Source organism: Pseudorca crassidens, chromosome 3 (genome assembly GCF_039906515.1).
Source record: "Pseudorca crassidens isolate mPseCra1 chromosome 3, mPseCra1.hap1, whole genome shotgun sequence".
Taxonomy (NCBI): Eukaryota; Metazoa; Chordata; class Mammalia; order Artiodactyla; family Delphinidae; genus Pseudorca; species Pseudorca crassidens.
Window position 1 is genome coordinate 38,769,945 of NC_090298.1, and position 16,527 is coordinate 38,786,471.

Below are 16,527 nucleotides of genomic sequence, written 5' to 3' on the forward strand. Positions count from 1 at the left end.
CCCTGGTAGGGGAACTAAGATCCCACAAGCTGTGTGGCTCGGCCTAAATAAATAAATAAATTGTCCAAAACAATGACTAATTTTTTTAACTTTAGTCAAACTTTGGTTGAAAGCTTAAAACTTTAATCGCAATAGTTTAACCCTCTCCCCCATGAAAGAAAAACGTCTGTATATGATTAATTCAATACAACATAGAATTTAGCTGCTTTTCATTTGAAATATGTATTTTTGTTTAGAGAATCACTTTACCACACATTGATTGCTTTTATAAAGTTTTTTTACATATATTTTCATGCTATCTAGGCCTCAATCATATCATATATATGTATATATATATGAATATTTTTGTTTCTTCAGCAAGCATTTGATAATTTCTTATATTACTATCATAAGGTAAATACTTATAATTTCTATTAGTAGCTTCCATTATTAATAAAATATTGATAATTTATGGACTGTTGAAATTAGATAAATATCTGGAATTTCATTCAAGTGAAGTATCTAAAGTCATAAATGGTTTTGATTATTTTCCCCTTGCCTCTTTCACTTACAAGTTTTGGTCCAATTTAACTCTCAATGAATGCAAGCCATGTTCTTGCCTGCTCTAGATTTCCTCTAACTACAGAGGATGTTTCCAGAATAAATAACCTCCCAGAGGCCTCATGATATAAAGGGAAATCACAGCAGGACTAGTGTGATTTACTTAAAATAAATAAGAATGAATTTACTGTCTGGTCTCAAATACTGTGGCTTGGACATATGGGAGAAAGGAGTAGTTAGGCCTAAGATCTTGGAGTCACCTTCTTTGCAAAGTTTTAAGTCTATTGAAAACAGACTGTTCTAATTAGCTGTTCTTTTACTTAATTGAGTTTCATAAGGACTTAATGGAGTTTGAAGAGCAAAAGTACCTCAATATGCGTAACATGCTATTTGCTGTCATTTTTTTTAATGTGACATCTAATGAGAAAGGCAGCTAACCACATCTAAGTTCTCTTTAAGAGAAGAAAATAACAGAGATTGCCTCAATTGAGGCAAAACTCTCTTTTAGTAGGTTGAGGGAGGCTATAGAAAAAGTGACCGATGATAAATTTATTACTTAAGTAGGTAATTTTAGCTTTACCTGGCCAAATCATTCAAAAGCAGCCTTCTGGCTGGGTTGAACCGTACTTGGAAACACTGATGACAATTGTGATTCACAGGCTCTTGTGCAGAAAGTGAGTTAGGTCTCTGGGGGAGCATGGTTAACCCCCTGATCAGTCTGCATGTGTCTCATCTTGAACCATGCAACAAAATGAGGTTATTTTACGTTTTTATTATAAATTTACTCCTATAGTCATGTATTCATTTAAAAAATGATCAGTGCTATTGAAAACAATTTGAGATTAATATTTTTAGAAAGCAGGGAATTACAAATCACAAAATTCTCACTTGGTTGGGAATGAAATGATTCTGATAATTTGCTGATGATGTTTCAAACTTTTACCCCGAATAAAATATCCTTTGCTTTATGATCATCCATCATCCATTTAAAGAACTGAAGGCAGCTGAGTAATATTCTAATCTTTGTATTGTGGCTAATGTTAAAGTAGGTTGGAAGATTGCAAGATTTTGACTATTCGTTTTGATCACTTTTTGTGGTTGGATGATTGTAATTTTGGAGTTGATGTTTTGGAGGACAGGGCATGCAGAGGATTTTTTTAAGGTTTGAGGAAGCTATACCACTGTATTCAGGCTCACCACCCAAACATATATCTCATGGAAAAGAGAGAGAGAGAGAGAACGAGAGAGAGAGCGAGAGAGAGAGAGAGTGAGAGAGAGAGAGAGAGAGAGAGAGAGAGAGGGAGAGAGAGAGAGAGAAAGAGAGAGAAAGAAAGAAAAGGAAAAAGGAAAAGGAAAAGAAAAGGAAAGGGAAAGGAAAAAGGAAAGAAAAAGCCACATAAGTCAGGGTGGACCACTTTAATTTCTCTGGATTTCCATTAGTAGTGGGCCAGTAGGACTACTTAACAAATCTCTGGTTCTCCTCTTCTGGCAGATGGCAGGATTGTATTTCCCTATCTCTTTTTTTTTTTTTTAATTTATTTACTTATTTATTTTTTCGCTGCGTTGGGTCTTCATTGATGTGCGTGGGCTTTTGCGGTGAGCAGGGACTACTCTTCATTGCGGTGTGCGGGCTTCTCCTTGCGGTGGCTTCTTTTGTTGCAGAGCACGGGCTCTAGGTGCGCGGACTTTGGTAGTTGTGGCACGCAGGCTCAGTAGTTGTGGCGCACGGGCTCTAGAGCGCAAGCTCAGCAGCTGTGGCTTTGCACGGGCTTAGTTGCTCCGTAGCATGTGGGATCTTCCTGGACCAGGGCTCAAACCCATGTCCCCTGCATTGGCAGGAGGATTCTTAACCACTGCACCACCACCAGGGAAGTCCCGTCCCTACATCTTATAATATCAGCAGTGGACACACAACTAGTGTTGGCCAGTGAAATGTGAGCCGAAGTGCTAGTGTGTGAGTTCCCATATCTTCAGTACTCCACCACTCTGGGCCCCTTGACGACTACAATGAATAGCATTCTTTCTAGTCCTCTGATTCCATAGTAAGCAGGTAGTGTGAGTGAGATATAAATCCTTTCTTTGTGTGTTAAACCAGTGAGACTTTGAGGATGTTTGTTACTACAGCATAACTTAACCTACACCGAAGTATGTCATTCGTCAAAAGATCTTGGGTTGGATGTTTGTAATGTCCTTTGCAGCATACTGATTCTCCCGCTTCTGCCTCTGGAGCCCATGGAAAAGCAGTCTGAACTGAAAACCAGGGGAAAGTGATGGCAGGAGGCACACAGAAGAAAGAAACAAACAGGAGACTATTTTTCAAAACCACTGGCATAAAATCTAGATGCAGGCTTCACAATGTGAGATCCCAGACAGTCACCTCTTCTTCCAATGCCTGTGCTTTCCTCAAGCAAAACCAAGGACTTTTAAAAGGAGGGCAGAGTTGTAGCAAGTGTTTACACTGTACCTCTTATACACTGTTATTTTATATGGGGTTCCTTTCTTATCTGGATCTAATTTTTAAATTCTTCTTAGCCCTGTTGTCCTTTAGAGAAATTTATAGCTACCATGAATACAGTCTTGCAAATGCTTTAATCTGCCAAGACTTCTTCCCAACTACTGAGTTTGCATATTTCTTGGCCCATTCACAAACATCTCTCCCACACTGAGCATGAAACACACACTGAGTAGGCATGCAGAGATAGACACACAAGCTGTTGAGTTTCAGATGTCATAGGAAGGTGTATGTTTCTTCACAAAATGTATTTCTTCTCCAAATATAACTGACTAATTGTTGAAAGCAGAAATAACTAAATAGCAATAGAGATTTATTTCCCAAGAACTTGTGATAGAGTTTCATGTATGTGTGTGTACGCATATAATTTCCTTGACAGTTGATGAGGGAAGGCTATCTGTCTAAAATATATTTTTATAACCAGCACAGTCCTGCTAATTTTGGTCAGATAGTATTATAAAACATCACAACAGTATAATAAATAAGCTGTGGTTTTATAGAGAAAGGAGGACCAACATAGATGGTCTAACATTTAATATATTGTAAGTATGTATGTGGTATCATTAATGAGGATGTTGTCTTGATTAGTTCCACTAAAAAAACAGGAGAATGAATTGCTAAGAATTCTAACATATAGTGCCCTCAACAATGCATGTTCATAGAAAAATATATTTCATACATATGTTCTTAAATGAACTAGGTCACATGCAAGTAGTCCAAATCAGATGGCTGGATTTCAAGATATGTCAATTCAAAGACTAATAACTCAGATGCTGGAAAGAAATTTGTGGAGCAGTTCTTCTCAAGCCCTCAGTCCCAGAGTGAAACAACTGCATCAGATCATTTCTGTGTAGTCTCCTTTCTCTTAAAAAAGTATTCAAGTTCAATTTGATGTGATCTTTTCATAGTGAATAAATATAGGCAGTGCACGGAATTGTTTTGAATTATTATAAACCCGATACAGCATTCAGTACACAATCAGATATCGAGATTCACAGTTCAATTTGCATTCGTATTTCAAGCATTCGCCTTGATTCTGCGTTTGCTATTCATGAGATCTAGGGCTACTGAAAGATACTCAGATACAGAAGCAATCCTGATGACTGGGCCGCTGCATCTGGACAGACTGTAATCACGCTTTGTAATCTCGCAGTGGGAAACGTGAAATTACTGGCAATATATAAAAAGGGCATCACAAGGGAAATTGGTTTGCATATACACAGTGTTGTTGTGAGTTCTTTGAAGTGTGGCATAAAAACAAAAGTGTAACTATTTACAGATCTACACCTGCAGAATCCAGTTAATTGCAAACCTTTAATGCCTCTGCCTCCTTAAAATTCTGTATTTATGCTCTGCTGTGGTGAAGAAGAACACTTGTAACCCTTTCCTTTTTGGAAAGAAATTGATAGTATTGGTAACTGGGAAAATACTAACTTTTAACCAGAAAAGTGCTGAAGAAATCATATAAGGAATACTTCAGAATTCACATATTAAAGGTTTTATAAGGAACGTATATCACATTCTGATCATAACGTTATGATAAATTCCGTTGAAATGATCTGGAAATCTATTTTTGAAGAAAACAGCTGTGGGTAAGGTTTGTGCTGACTTTTGTTATCTCTGATTCCTTTTTCTCTGCCTCTAAACATACCCAAGTCTTGCATTCATAAATAAATCCAAAATTATTCTCGCCTCTGAAATTGGCAAAGATGGGAGAAAAAAATGCCTGGCGATGATGAGCATGTGGAAAATGGTCACTGGGGGATCCTCGCTGGTGCCATTATAAGTTGTTTTAACCTTTTAAAATAGTAACTAAACAGTATATATTAAGACTCCCAAATATAGTTATACTATTTATTTTACTCAGTAATTCTAGAAATTATTCTCTGGGAAGACAGCTGCACATCGATTTTTACCCAGAGAGCTATTTATCAATATTTATAGTGTAAAAAAGTTGAAAGCAACCTAATGTTGTATTACATCATTTTATTCATATAAATACAGACATTGAAATTTATGGTTTTGAAGAATATTCCACAATATAAAAAATACTCATTATAGAAAAAGTGAAAGAGCAGGACAAAAATCTTTACATACCTTATTACCCTTAATAATAATCATGTGTATTACATGATATATTAATATATGAAAGAGACTGGAGTGAGATATAAGCAAAAAGAATTGTCTCTGAGTGACCGTGTTACAAGTTATCTATTGTCTGTTTTTCTCTTTCTCACATTTTATATAATGAGTCTATATTACCATTGTAATCAGAAAAAGTAGATATTTTTAGAAAATACATAAGATTTTTTAATAAAATAAATTTTATCCACAACCTATAGTTAATATATAAGTACTCTTTATACTTTTTTGGTTTTCCTACTTCTATTTTATCTAAATAAAGTGTTTTAGTTTCCATAGTGTTTTGGTAATCTGCTTGCTCAGTGAACAGTATATTTGGAACATTTCCCTCAGGATACTAAATGTTTTTATATCAATATTTTTAATAATGGGTAATTTTAAAAGATTATATTAACGTGCCATCATTTATATCCTTATTATTCAATATTCTTTTTTTTTTCCTAATTTCTACTCTTACATACATCCTTCTAGGTAAAAGTTTGCACGTATTTGTTATAATTTTCTTGGGAATGGTTGTTGTCAAGGCCTCTTTGTCTCACCAAAATGTCTTTTGCACATCGTTAGTGATCTCTCCTCATCATTGTATTTAATGGCTCTCTTTTAACATGCCTGGCTGTAGGTTATTTGACTTCTTAAGAGAAATATGCAGCAGAGACTCTATGTGGCCTGAAAAACCTAAAATATTTACTCTTTTGACCTTTATAGGAAAAGTTTTCTGAACCCTGAAGTAGAGGCATAAAAGAAATGGTTCTTGTGCTTGGTCCTTCTTCTTGTCTTAGTTTCTGTATAATTTCATAACTAAGTTGGCATACTTTTGTATCTAAATTTGCATATATGTCTATATTTGTGAAGGGTTATAAAGGTTTTTATCCTTTATGAATAGCACAGATGTTTTGACGCAGGCAATTAAAGAATTCCTATGCGAATAATTTTATCCCTTTTCTTCTTTATGTAACCTTTAAAAATATGACCATGAAAAAAAAAAAGTAATTTCATAAATAGTGAAAATGTGCTCAGTGTTTTGATATATTTCTAAGGAGAGGAAGGAGAAAGCATAGAGGCTGAGTTATTATTTTCTAACATGCTGCATGTTTTTGGTCATTGATATCAAAAAGCAAAAGGACTCTCTAGATTCCTTTATTCATCAAATTACATAAAGCCATTTAATCATTAAAAATGCCTTCTCTAAACCCTATAAAAGTGCCATAGTTTTGTACTCTGTTAGCATTATTTGCATATATCATACACAGAAATCTTCATTGAGTACCTACTATGTGCCAGATACTGTACTGTACAATTTTGAAGTTGAACGTGAGTTCAATGCCTGGCTTCCCACTGACTTCTTATCTGCCCTTTGACAACTTGTTTCGCTTTCCTAAACCTCAGTTTCCTCATTTGCGAATGAGGATAATTATAGCATCCCTGTCAGAAGGCTATAATGAGGACCTAATGAGATCATCCATTAATGTTTGACCTGGTTTCCAACACAAAGTGATAAGTGATAGTTTATTGAATATCGAATCGGCTAAGCACTTGCATAAGTAAATAGGATACGTGTATTCACATCCCAGCTCTGCTACAGAGTGATGACAGGTGAGTTACTTTATTACTCTGAGCCTCAGTTAATGGACATATAAATTGGAAATAGTAGTAGTACCTATAGGGCACTATGATTGCAGGTATGCAAAATCCTTAGAACGATTTCTGGCATGAAAGTGCTCAATAAATATTGTCCATTAACTTTTATAATTTCTGTTATCTCTGTAGTTTTCTCCCTCACTATGATTTGTATTTGTAACTTAAGAAATTTATTACAATATCGAAAATAGGGATGTGTGTATGGAGAATATAAAAATTGCTGTTTTTATGATCTTTGTTAACTATATGCTAGTTTGTGGCACTATGTTTGCTGGAGAAAAGTTGGTCTCCATCATGTCTTTATGTGGAATATACTGTTGTTACTTGTTTTAATTTTGATACATCAGACCTTTAGAGCTGGCTGTCAAAACATAGTGACATTTAAGTGGCAGAACACCTGGACCAGTTTCAGAACCACCATCTAATGTGACAGGAAAATTTATGGGCACTTTATTGTGGCAGTCACTTATCCCTCCACCCCTTCCTTGTGTCAGAAACTCCTTTCTTGTCCTTAGAGGCAGCTCTTCATCTTCAGAGTACAGTGAAAAGCGAGTGGTCACATAAGAAGATTGTTTAATTTGTCACAGAGAACTGGGAATGTTTGAAACTATGAACCAAATAAGTCTTGAATTTATGTATGCGTTTGCCTGAACATGAAGATGGAAAGATATCTGTATGGTATAAAGAGGTCACATAAGACCACAATCCAACTAAATTGAGTTAGTTAATTCATGTCCACAGTCATTTCTGAGCTATCTGTGGAAATCAGAGATGAAAATTCATGATCAAATTTTAATTTAAAATAAGCTAGGACGCTATCTTTTAAGCAAAATGAAAAAAATAATGTTAATCTTTGCTTTCAGGGAATATGGAGCCATTGATGATGTAGATATTGATCTGCATATTGATGTTAGCTTTCTTGATGTAAGTATCAATTGAAGCAATATGATTGGTACATTTAAAAAACACACTTTTATTCTTGGAAGAAAGTTAATTTTAGTTTCTCTTGTACATAATACTATAAGTAACATAATGACTTTGTCAAAGTGACTTATGAAGAAATGCTATGACTTGTCAAAAAAGCAGAGATTTTATATACATATATATTTTTTCCATCAGTTCTTGTAATATATTCTGAAACTTATGGGCTTGTAGTATATCATTATTTCTTAAGTTTTCACTTTAATTTTCAGATTTAGAAGGCAAGAATTAAGAGTACTTTGGCTTTCTTTTCACAAGCGAATAGGTTTTGAAATAATTTATAGGCCTTAATGATTTAAAATAAGTTTAAAAAATTTTATCTGGAAAAAACATCAAGAACTCTAAAAGATGACTAATTCATCTTTCAAATATTTGCACAGGAGGAGATTGCTGTGGCATGGGAAGTGATTCGAACAGAACCTATAATTGTCCGACTACACTGTTCGCTTACACAGTATTTAAATGGCCCAGGTTAGTTTTATTTCTCTATTATTTTGAATGTTCATTAGTTGTGCATTGTGCATTATGTAAAATGACTGTTCATTTGGTAATTCTGAACATAAATGCAGCTATCTTCATAATGATACTTAAATATACTTGCATCCTAACAGAGGTGCTCTATGACCAATATAACTATTGGAAGCAGAAACATGTAACATTTAGTTTTATAGTTTTCAGAAGTTGACAAGTTGCTGTGAAACAAACACAATAAAACCTAAAAGAGAATTTTGCATATAATAGATTCTCAGTAAGTATACTTAGGGTTGCTCTTAAGTTTAATTATTTCTGTCTCTCAACCTGAGATTTAATTTTAATGTTTACTTATCTCACCTTTGATTACTGATGAATTTAGCCTAAGTGTAACATATTTCTGTTTTTGAAAATGGAGATCATAATAATATTTTTGTTTTCCAATACCTGAAAGGGTGATTTTGCTTTATCTCAAGGAATAGTTGTTTATAACACAGGACCCTATTATAAATCTTGCCAAGACTTACTGGATTTAAATGTTTTCTCTGCCTACTAATACTCTCTCTCTCTCTCTCTCTCTCCCTCTCTCTCTCTCTCTCTCTCTCTCTCTCTCTCTCATATACACACACACACACACACACACACACACAACTGCATCTATTCATATTATTGCAGTTATCTACTGCTGCAGAACAAACCACTTTAAAACGAAGTGGCTTAAAACAACTTCTCTCTCACCATTCTTTGGGGCTCAACTGGGCAGCTCCTGCCTGGGGTCTCCCGTGCCTTTGCAGTCAGGTGGTGGGCGGGGTTTATGTCATTAATGGCTCCACTAGTTGGATGCTCAAGATGGTTGGATTTCAGATGGCTAGCAATTGATACAGGTGTCATTTCGGGACCACGCAGGGCTCAGCTGGGGCTATTAACTAGAGTGTCTCCTTACACAAGGCTTCTTCGTGTGGTTTGGGCTTCTTGTAGTATGGTGACAGGGATCCGAAAGCAAGTGTTCCAAGAGACAGGGTGTGTTAAAAGGCTCAACGGCTCTTTCACTGTATTCTGTTGATCAAAATTGTCAATGGACCCACCCAGAATAAAGGGATAGGGTCATAGACGGCACCTCTCGAAATTGTGGCCATTTTTGATCTGCCGTGCACACATTACCGTGGTCTCTGCACATTTCTCTTTAGGCATATCATGGAACTTATATCTACTGTTAGTTTTCACATAAGAAAAATATTTGCCCTTTCAAGTTCATGAAATATATAGGAAAGTCTCTCATTTTGAAAATGTCTCTTGTCACCATTTTTTAATTTTTGGATAATGTATTCTACTTAAATAATCAACATACAGTAACACATGGTAACTGATGTGATTTAATGCTAGGCAAAGACAAATAGATGTTACATATCTTTATTTTGATTACTTCAAATATATAGAAATGTAATAAAGAAGAAAAATAATTCCTCGTAATCCCTCTATACTGAGAAACCTGTAAATCGGTTGGTGTTGTTTCTGTTTTCTGTGCACATGTGGTTTATTTTCATAAAGTTGATATCAAATTGTATAGATATCTGTGTGCCTTAATGTTATGTCATGAGCCTGTCCTCCAGTCGTTAAATATTCTAAAATGGAATGACTTGTAGTATCTGCACAATATTCCAGCCTATAGGTGTATGTGTTTTTGCTGTTTTCCCACTTATTCTGCTGTGTCGCTAATATTTTTCTTTCTTTAGTGATTTGAAATGTACTTATTCTGTTTTATTCTGATGGTGGTTAAAAGCAAAAGAACCCCTCATGTCTGAACTTTTTTTTTAATTAATGGGGTTAGGAAGAAAATTGGGTCATATAATCTCTACTCACCCCAATTCCATCTGTGCAAGATGACGATGTGGCATGCTTTTATGTAATCTTACCACTGTTACTCACGTGTTTATGTAATCTTGAATTTTAGGCAGAGATTTTCCATTCACAGTATCTCTTTGAAGATTTGTCACATTTGCATGGTTTTATATTTCAACAGTTATATTTTAATTCACGTTTAGATCATTTTATTGCTCAATACTATTTATTTAGTATCACAATTCATCTGTAATTTCTTATTTTTTCATCTTTGTTAGTTGATTTACATGTTTACTAGTTTGTAAACCAAAGAAACGTGCGGGTTATGCTTCATTTTTCATACCTAAGAATGACTCTTTGTTTTGTGAACGAGACAAACTTGACCAACTATAAATTTATGGGCTCATAACAGTTCTCCCCAAAAAGGCAAAAGTGCTTTAAAAACTTCTGCTAGTCTGTGTCTGAAGTGTTTCACTTTGTTCATTTGTAAGAAATCTATCTTGGTTTTTTTTATGTTTTGTTATGTGTACTTATCGAGGTATTTTTTTCTCTTTCTCCTTGATACTACTCTTTATATATTTATTTTTGATTGGTATGCTTACCTTCTTTATCTGCTCGCCCCAATATATGTAGATTGGATCTAATTCCCGTATCCTCCATGCTGTTTATCATTTCTCTTAGTCTTTCATCCGTCACCTCTGATTTTCTAAGTTTTTTTCATTTGTCTTCTACTCCATTGAGTGAATTTTTTTCATAATTTAGTCTTTGATTTAATGTTTTTAATTTTAATTAAAATTAAATTTAATTTTACTACAATCTCTGCTGATACCATATTTTCCCCTTTATTATCAATTGCTTTCATTTTATTTATGCATCATTTTGAATTTTGTTCACAAAATCAGTAATCGTCCAAGAATTATAATTTTGTTCCTATAGATGTGAGTTTTGTTTTCCTCAGAATTCAAGCAGTGTCGAAATGCACTTCTTTCAGAAATTAGTGTGATTTGTGTATAATTTCTTCCGATAAGAAGAGTAAAGACTCTTTATAATGAAAACAGGAAATACAGAGACAGTGTGGGGAAAAAAAAGGGATAGTAAAGAAAGAGAATTCCAGGGACTTCCCTGGCGGTCCAGTGGTTAAGACTCCACGCTTCCAGTGCAGGGAGTGCGGGTTCGATCCCTGGTCGGGGAACTAAAAGATCCCACATGGTACACGGCCAAAAAATAAAAATAAATAAAATATTAAAACTTCTTTAAAACAAAAAGAGAATTCCACATTTACTCATTTACTGTACTCTAGAGTTAGTTCTGATAAGAATTGAAGAAATACACCTCCTTATCCAATTTGAAGTTAAAAATAAAGATTATTTTTATTGTACATGGGGAAATATACTTTAAAAAGACAAGGTTGTTATGATTCTTATGGTACTATGTATTTTTTCCAGAATTGCTGGTATATAAGTCTAGTTTATGATCTCAAGGACAGGGCTGCTTTTAGTTTAAAGTGATAAATAGCTGATGTTATTAAAAGTGTTTGCCTGTGCAGATCCTCTCATTATTGATACCTGTACATTTACACGATCACAGTGTGGGACTAATTTCCACATATCTTGAGCGACCCTCACTTATTGCCTTCCCAACCTAAATTATGAGACAAGGAAAAATTGAACAACTTCTACCTTTTGTAAAACAGAAAATATTTTACTAGTATATCTTTCTCATTCTATTGCCCCCAAAACTGAATGCTGTGGGGAGTTTGGTTGAGGTAAACTTTTAATTTTGGAAGAATAGACATTTCTATAATATTTACTACTTTTCCTATAAAGAAGCATATATTTGTAGATTCTACTTTTAAATGTTGTACAGTTCTGTGTTTTTTGGTTTTGGTTTTGCCTTAAATGACTGATTTTAGCTAAATTTATTCCTGAATATTTGTGTACTACTTGTTTGCTTAATGGCACTTTTATATCCCAGTTTATTTTCTAACTGATTGTTTTGGCTATCAAAAATCTATTACCTTCCTTTTTTAAATTGTGGTAAACATAATATAAAATGTACCATTTTTAAGTGCACAGTTCAGTGGTATTAAATACTTTCACATTGTTGGGCAGCCATCACCACCATCCATCCCCATAACACCATGTGTTCTTTTTTTTTTTTAGCATCTTTATTGGAGTATAATTGCTTTACAGTGTTGTGTTAGTTTCTGCTGTATAACAAAGTGCATCAGCTATACATATACATATATCCCCATATCCCCTCCCTCTTGTGTCTCCCTCCCACCCTCCCTATCCCACCCCTCTAGGTGGTCACTAAGCACTGAGCTGATCTCCCTATGCTATGCGGTTGCTTCCCACTAGCTATCTATTTTGCATTTGGTAGTGTATATATATATGTCCATGCCACTCTCTCACTTCGAAGGAAGAAAAGAATATATAGTAGACCTAGGTTTTATATTTCATGTGAACCCAGTCAGGAACTAGAATATACTCCTATACATATAATATATTCTAAGAAAATACTTAGTAGTAATTTGATCATTATTAGCATCATGATTTAACTTAGTAGATATAGTACAGGAACAAATTTTATTCTGTATGTGACTTGCTTTTCGTATGATGGCATACAATTACTTTTGTTTACTTCTCACCAACCATCTTGTACATTGCAATTTGGAGTTTTAGTCCTCAGCATTGAAATTTTTTGGTATTTCTTCCTGTTCCAGGACAAAAATCAGAAAAATAAAAGGTATTTGTTTAATAAATTGCTGTACTTTAAAAAAAAATCTATTACCTTTACAAACATTAAAAAAAATTAATCTAAAACATTTTTAGGTTTACAGAAAAACTGCAGAGGTAGTACAGAGTCCTCATACACTCTACATCTAATTTCACTGATTACTAACATCTTATATGAATACATTAAATACAATAAATTACAATAATTAATTGCATTAATTTTAATAGTAATAAGAATTTTGTCACTTGAATTTTGGAATATTTTTAGAAGTAACATCTTGTTAGCTCTTTCAGTGTATTCCAAAATTTGGGGTCATTCAGATCTTATACTACTAATTGAGTCAATGTTGGTGACATTTATTTTCTAGTCATTCATAGTATGAATAAGTTTTGGCCTTTGTATTATTAATTTATAGGATAATTAGTATATTCTGGATAAACAGTTGTGTCTATTATATCTCTTCTTTCTCTCTATATGTGTCTTATACAGTTTTCTTCAGTGAAGATTTCAGTTCTAGTGTGTTTTGGATTTTTCTGCATTTTTTTAAACCAGGTCCTTTTTGCTTCTTTGCCTCCATCTTCCCAGTTACTTTTCCCATCTGCCTGAGAAGAAACTGTGTCTTCTTAAATCTTAGAGAGAGCACACTGTGTTCTAGTTTTGTCATCTTTTTCTTTAAAAAATAATTCCCCTGAGTTTTCAAGTTGGGATTTTTTATTCACTTTTCTATAGCCTTGGGTTTGGGACACATGGGATTGGAGTGATGTACTCTCTATGTTAAGGATTAGAATGTTTTCAGGAAAGAAACTGATGGGTGATATAACACCCATTTTCTTTGATCAGTGGAGTGTTTGTATCTCAGACTAATGGCCAAGATGGTGAGGCAATTGGGGATACCAGTCTGGTTTACTATGTGGAGCATGTGTGGTCTGAGACTGTCCTATTAATAAGACAGTCTTTGCTCTGTCTTATTAATAACTAACAGTTATCCCAACTGTTAGTATGAATGGTGCTACCGATGCTCCTGTGCAATATCATCCTTGCATTTGCATGCTAGCTTCCATCTCCTTTCACCTAATTAAGATACCCTTCCAGCAGTTCTCTCTCTCCTTCTTGTACTGTTCATGTCTCTTTCTTCTAAAAGATTTCCTTCAGGAAAAAAAAAAAAAAATTCCTCTCATCTTTAAAACAAACACCTTTAGACCTCAGATCACTCTTAACTCAGTCCCTAACACTCTGCTTCCCATGCCTGTTAAATATCTTCATTAGAGTTGTCTCTATTAGCTTACTTCAGTTTTTTTTTAATTCTATTTATTTTGTCTACAGCAGGTTCCTATTAGTTATCTATTTTATACATATTAGTGTGTATATGTCAATCCCAATCTCCCAATTCATCTGACTACCACCATCTCCCTGCTGCTTTCCCCTGCTTAGTGTCCATACATTTGTTCCCTACATCTGTGTCTCTATTTCTGCCTTGCAAACCGGTTCACCTGTACCATTTTTCTAGATTCCACATATATGCATTAAATATGGTATTGTTTTCCTCTTTCTGACTTACTTCACTCTGTATGACAGTCTCTAGGTCGATCCACATCTCTACAAATTCGTTCCTTCTTATGGCTGAGTAATATTCCATTGTATATATGTACCACATCTTCTTTATCCATTTGTCTGTTGATGAGCATTTAGGTTGCTTCCATGACCTGGCTACTGTAAATAGTGCTGCAGTGAACATTGGGGTGCATGTGTCTTTTAGAATTATGGTTTTCTCTGGGTATATGCCCAGTAGAGGGATTGCTGGGTCACATGGTAATTCTATTTTTAGTTTTTTAAGGAACCTCCATACTGTTCTCTGTAGTGGCTATATCAATTTACATTCCCACCAACATTGCAAGAGGGTTCCCTTTTCTCCACACCCTCTCCAGCATTTGTTGTTTGTAGATTTTCTGATGATGCCCATTCTAACCAGTGTGAGGTGATACCTCATCGTAGTTTTGATTTGCATTTCTCTAATCATTAGTGATGTTGAGCAGCTTTTCATGTGCCTCTTGGCCATCTGTATGTCTTCCTTGGAGAAATGTCTATTTAGGTCTTCTGACCATTTTTCTTCTTTTTTTTTTTTTTTTTCTTGCGGTACGCGGGCCTCTCACTGTTGTGGCCTCTCCCGTTGCGGAGCACAGGCTCCGGACGCGCAGGCTCAGCGGCCATGGCTCACGGGCCCAGCCGCTCCGTGGTATGTGGGATCTTCCCAGACCGGGGCACGAACCCGCGTCCCCTGCATCGGCAGGCGGACTCTCAACCACTGCGCCACCAGGGAAGCCCCTGACCATTTTTCAATTGGGTTGTTTGTTTTTTTAATATTGATCTGCATGAGCTGTTTATATATTTTGGAGATTAATCCTTTGTCTTTTGATTCATTTGCAAATATTTTCTCCCATTCTGAGGGTTGTCTTTATGTCTTGTTTATAGTTTCCTTTGCTGTGCAAAAGCTTTTAAGTTTCATTAGGTCCCATTTGTTTATTTTTGTTTTTATTGCCATTACTCTAGGAGGTGGGTCAAAAAAGATCTTGCTGTGATTTATGTCAAAGAGTGCTCTTCCTATGTTTTCCTCTATGAGTTTTATAGTGTCTGGTTTTACATTTAGGTCTTTAATCCATTTTGAGTTTATTTTTGTGTATGGTGTTAGGGAGTGTACTAATTTCACTCTTTTACATGTAGCTGTCCAGTTTTCCCAGCACCACTTATTGAAGAGATTTTCTTTTCTCCATTGCATATCCTTGCCTCCTTTGTCATAGATTAGTTGACCATGGGTGCATGGGTTTAACTCTAGGCCTTCTGTCCTGTTCCATTGATCTATATTTCTGTTTTTGTGCCAGTACCATATTGTCTTGATTACTGTAGCTTTGTAGTATAGACTGAAGTCAGGGAGTCTGATTCCTCCAGCTCCTTTTTTTCCTCTCAGGATTGCTTTGGCTATTTGGGGTCTTTGTGTCTCCATACAAATTTTAAGATTTTTGTTCTAGTTCTGTAAAAAATGCCATTGGTAATTTAATAGGGATTGCACTGAATCTGTAGATTGCTTTGGGTAGTTTAGTCATTTTCACAATATTGATTCTTCCAACCCAAAAACATGGTATACCTCTTCATCTGGTTGTGTCATCTTTGATTTCTTTCATCAGTGTCTTATAGTTTTCTGAGTAGAGGTCTTTTACCTCCTTAGATAGGTTTATTCCTAGGTATTTTATTCTTTTTGTTGCAGTGGTGAATGGGAGTGTTTCCTTAATTTCTCTTTCTGATCTTTCATTGTTAGTGTATAGGAATGCAAGAGATTTCTGTGCATTAATTTTGTATCATGCAACTTTACCAAATTCATTGATTAGCGCTAGCAGTTTTCTGGTAGCATCTTTAGGATTATCTGTATATACTGTCATGTCATCTGCAAACAGGGACAATTTTACTTCTTCTTTTCCAATTTGTATTCATTTTGTTTATTATTCTTCTCTGATTGCCGTGGCTGGGACTTCCAAAACTATGTTGAATAATAGTGACAAGAGTGGGCAACCTTGTCTTGTTCCTGATCTTAGAGGAAATGCTTTCAGTTTTTCACCATTGAGAATGATGTTTGCTGTGGGTTTGTCGTATATGGCCTTTATTATGTTGAGGTA

General features: G+C 35.1%; 1 protein-coding gene across 1 annotated transcript in view; it reads left to right on the forward strand.

Annotated features, from left to right (window-relative positions):
- PARP8 (poly(ADP-ribose) polymerase family member 8) overlaps positions 1 to 16,527 on the forward strand; it is a 178,726-nt gene that overhangs the window by 107,851 nt on the left and 54,348 nt on the right. The window contains exons 9-10 of the mRNA XM_067730652.1: positions 7,696 to 7,756; positions 8,194 to 8,284. Coding sequence (XP_067586753.1) covers positions 7,696 to 7,756; positions 8,194 to 8,284 — 152 coding nt within the window. The remainder of the gene's footprint in view (positions 1 to 7,695; positions 7,757 to 8,193; positions 8,285 to 16,527) is intronic.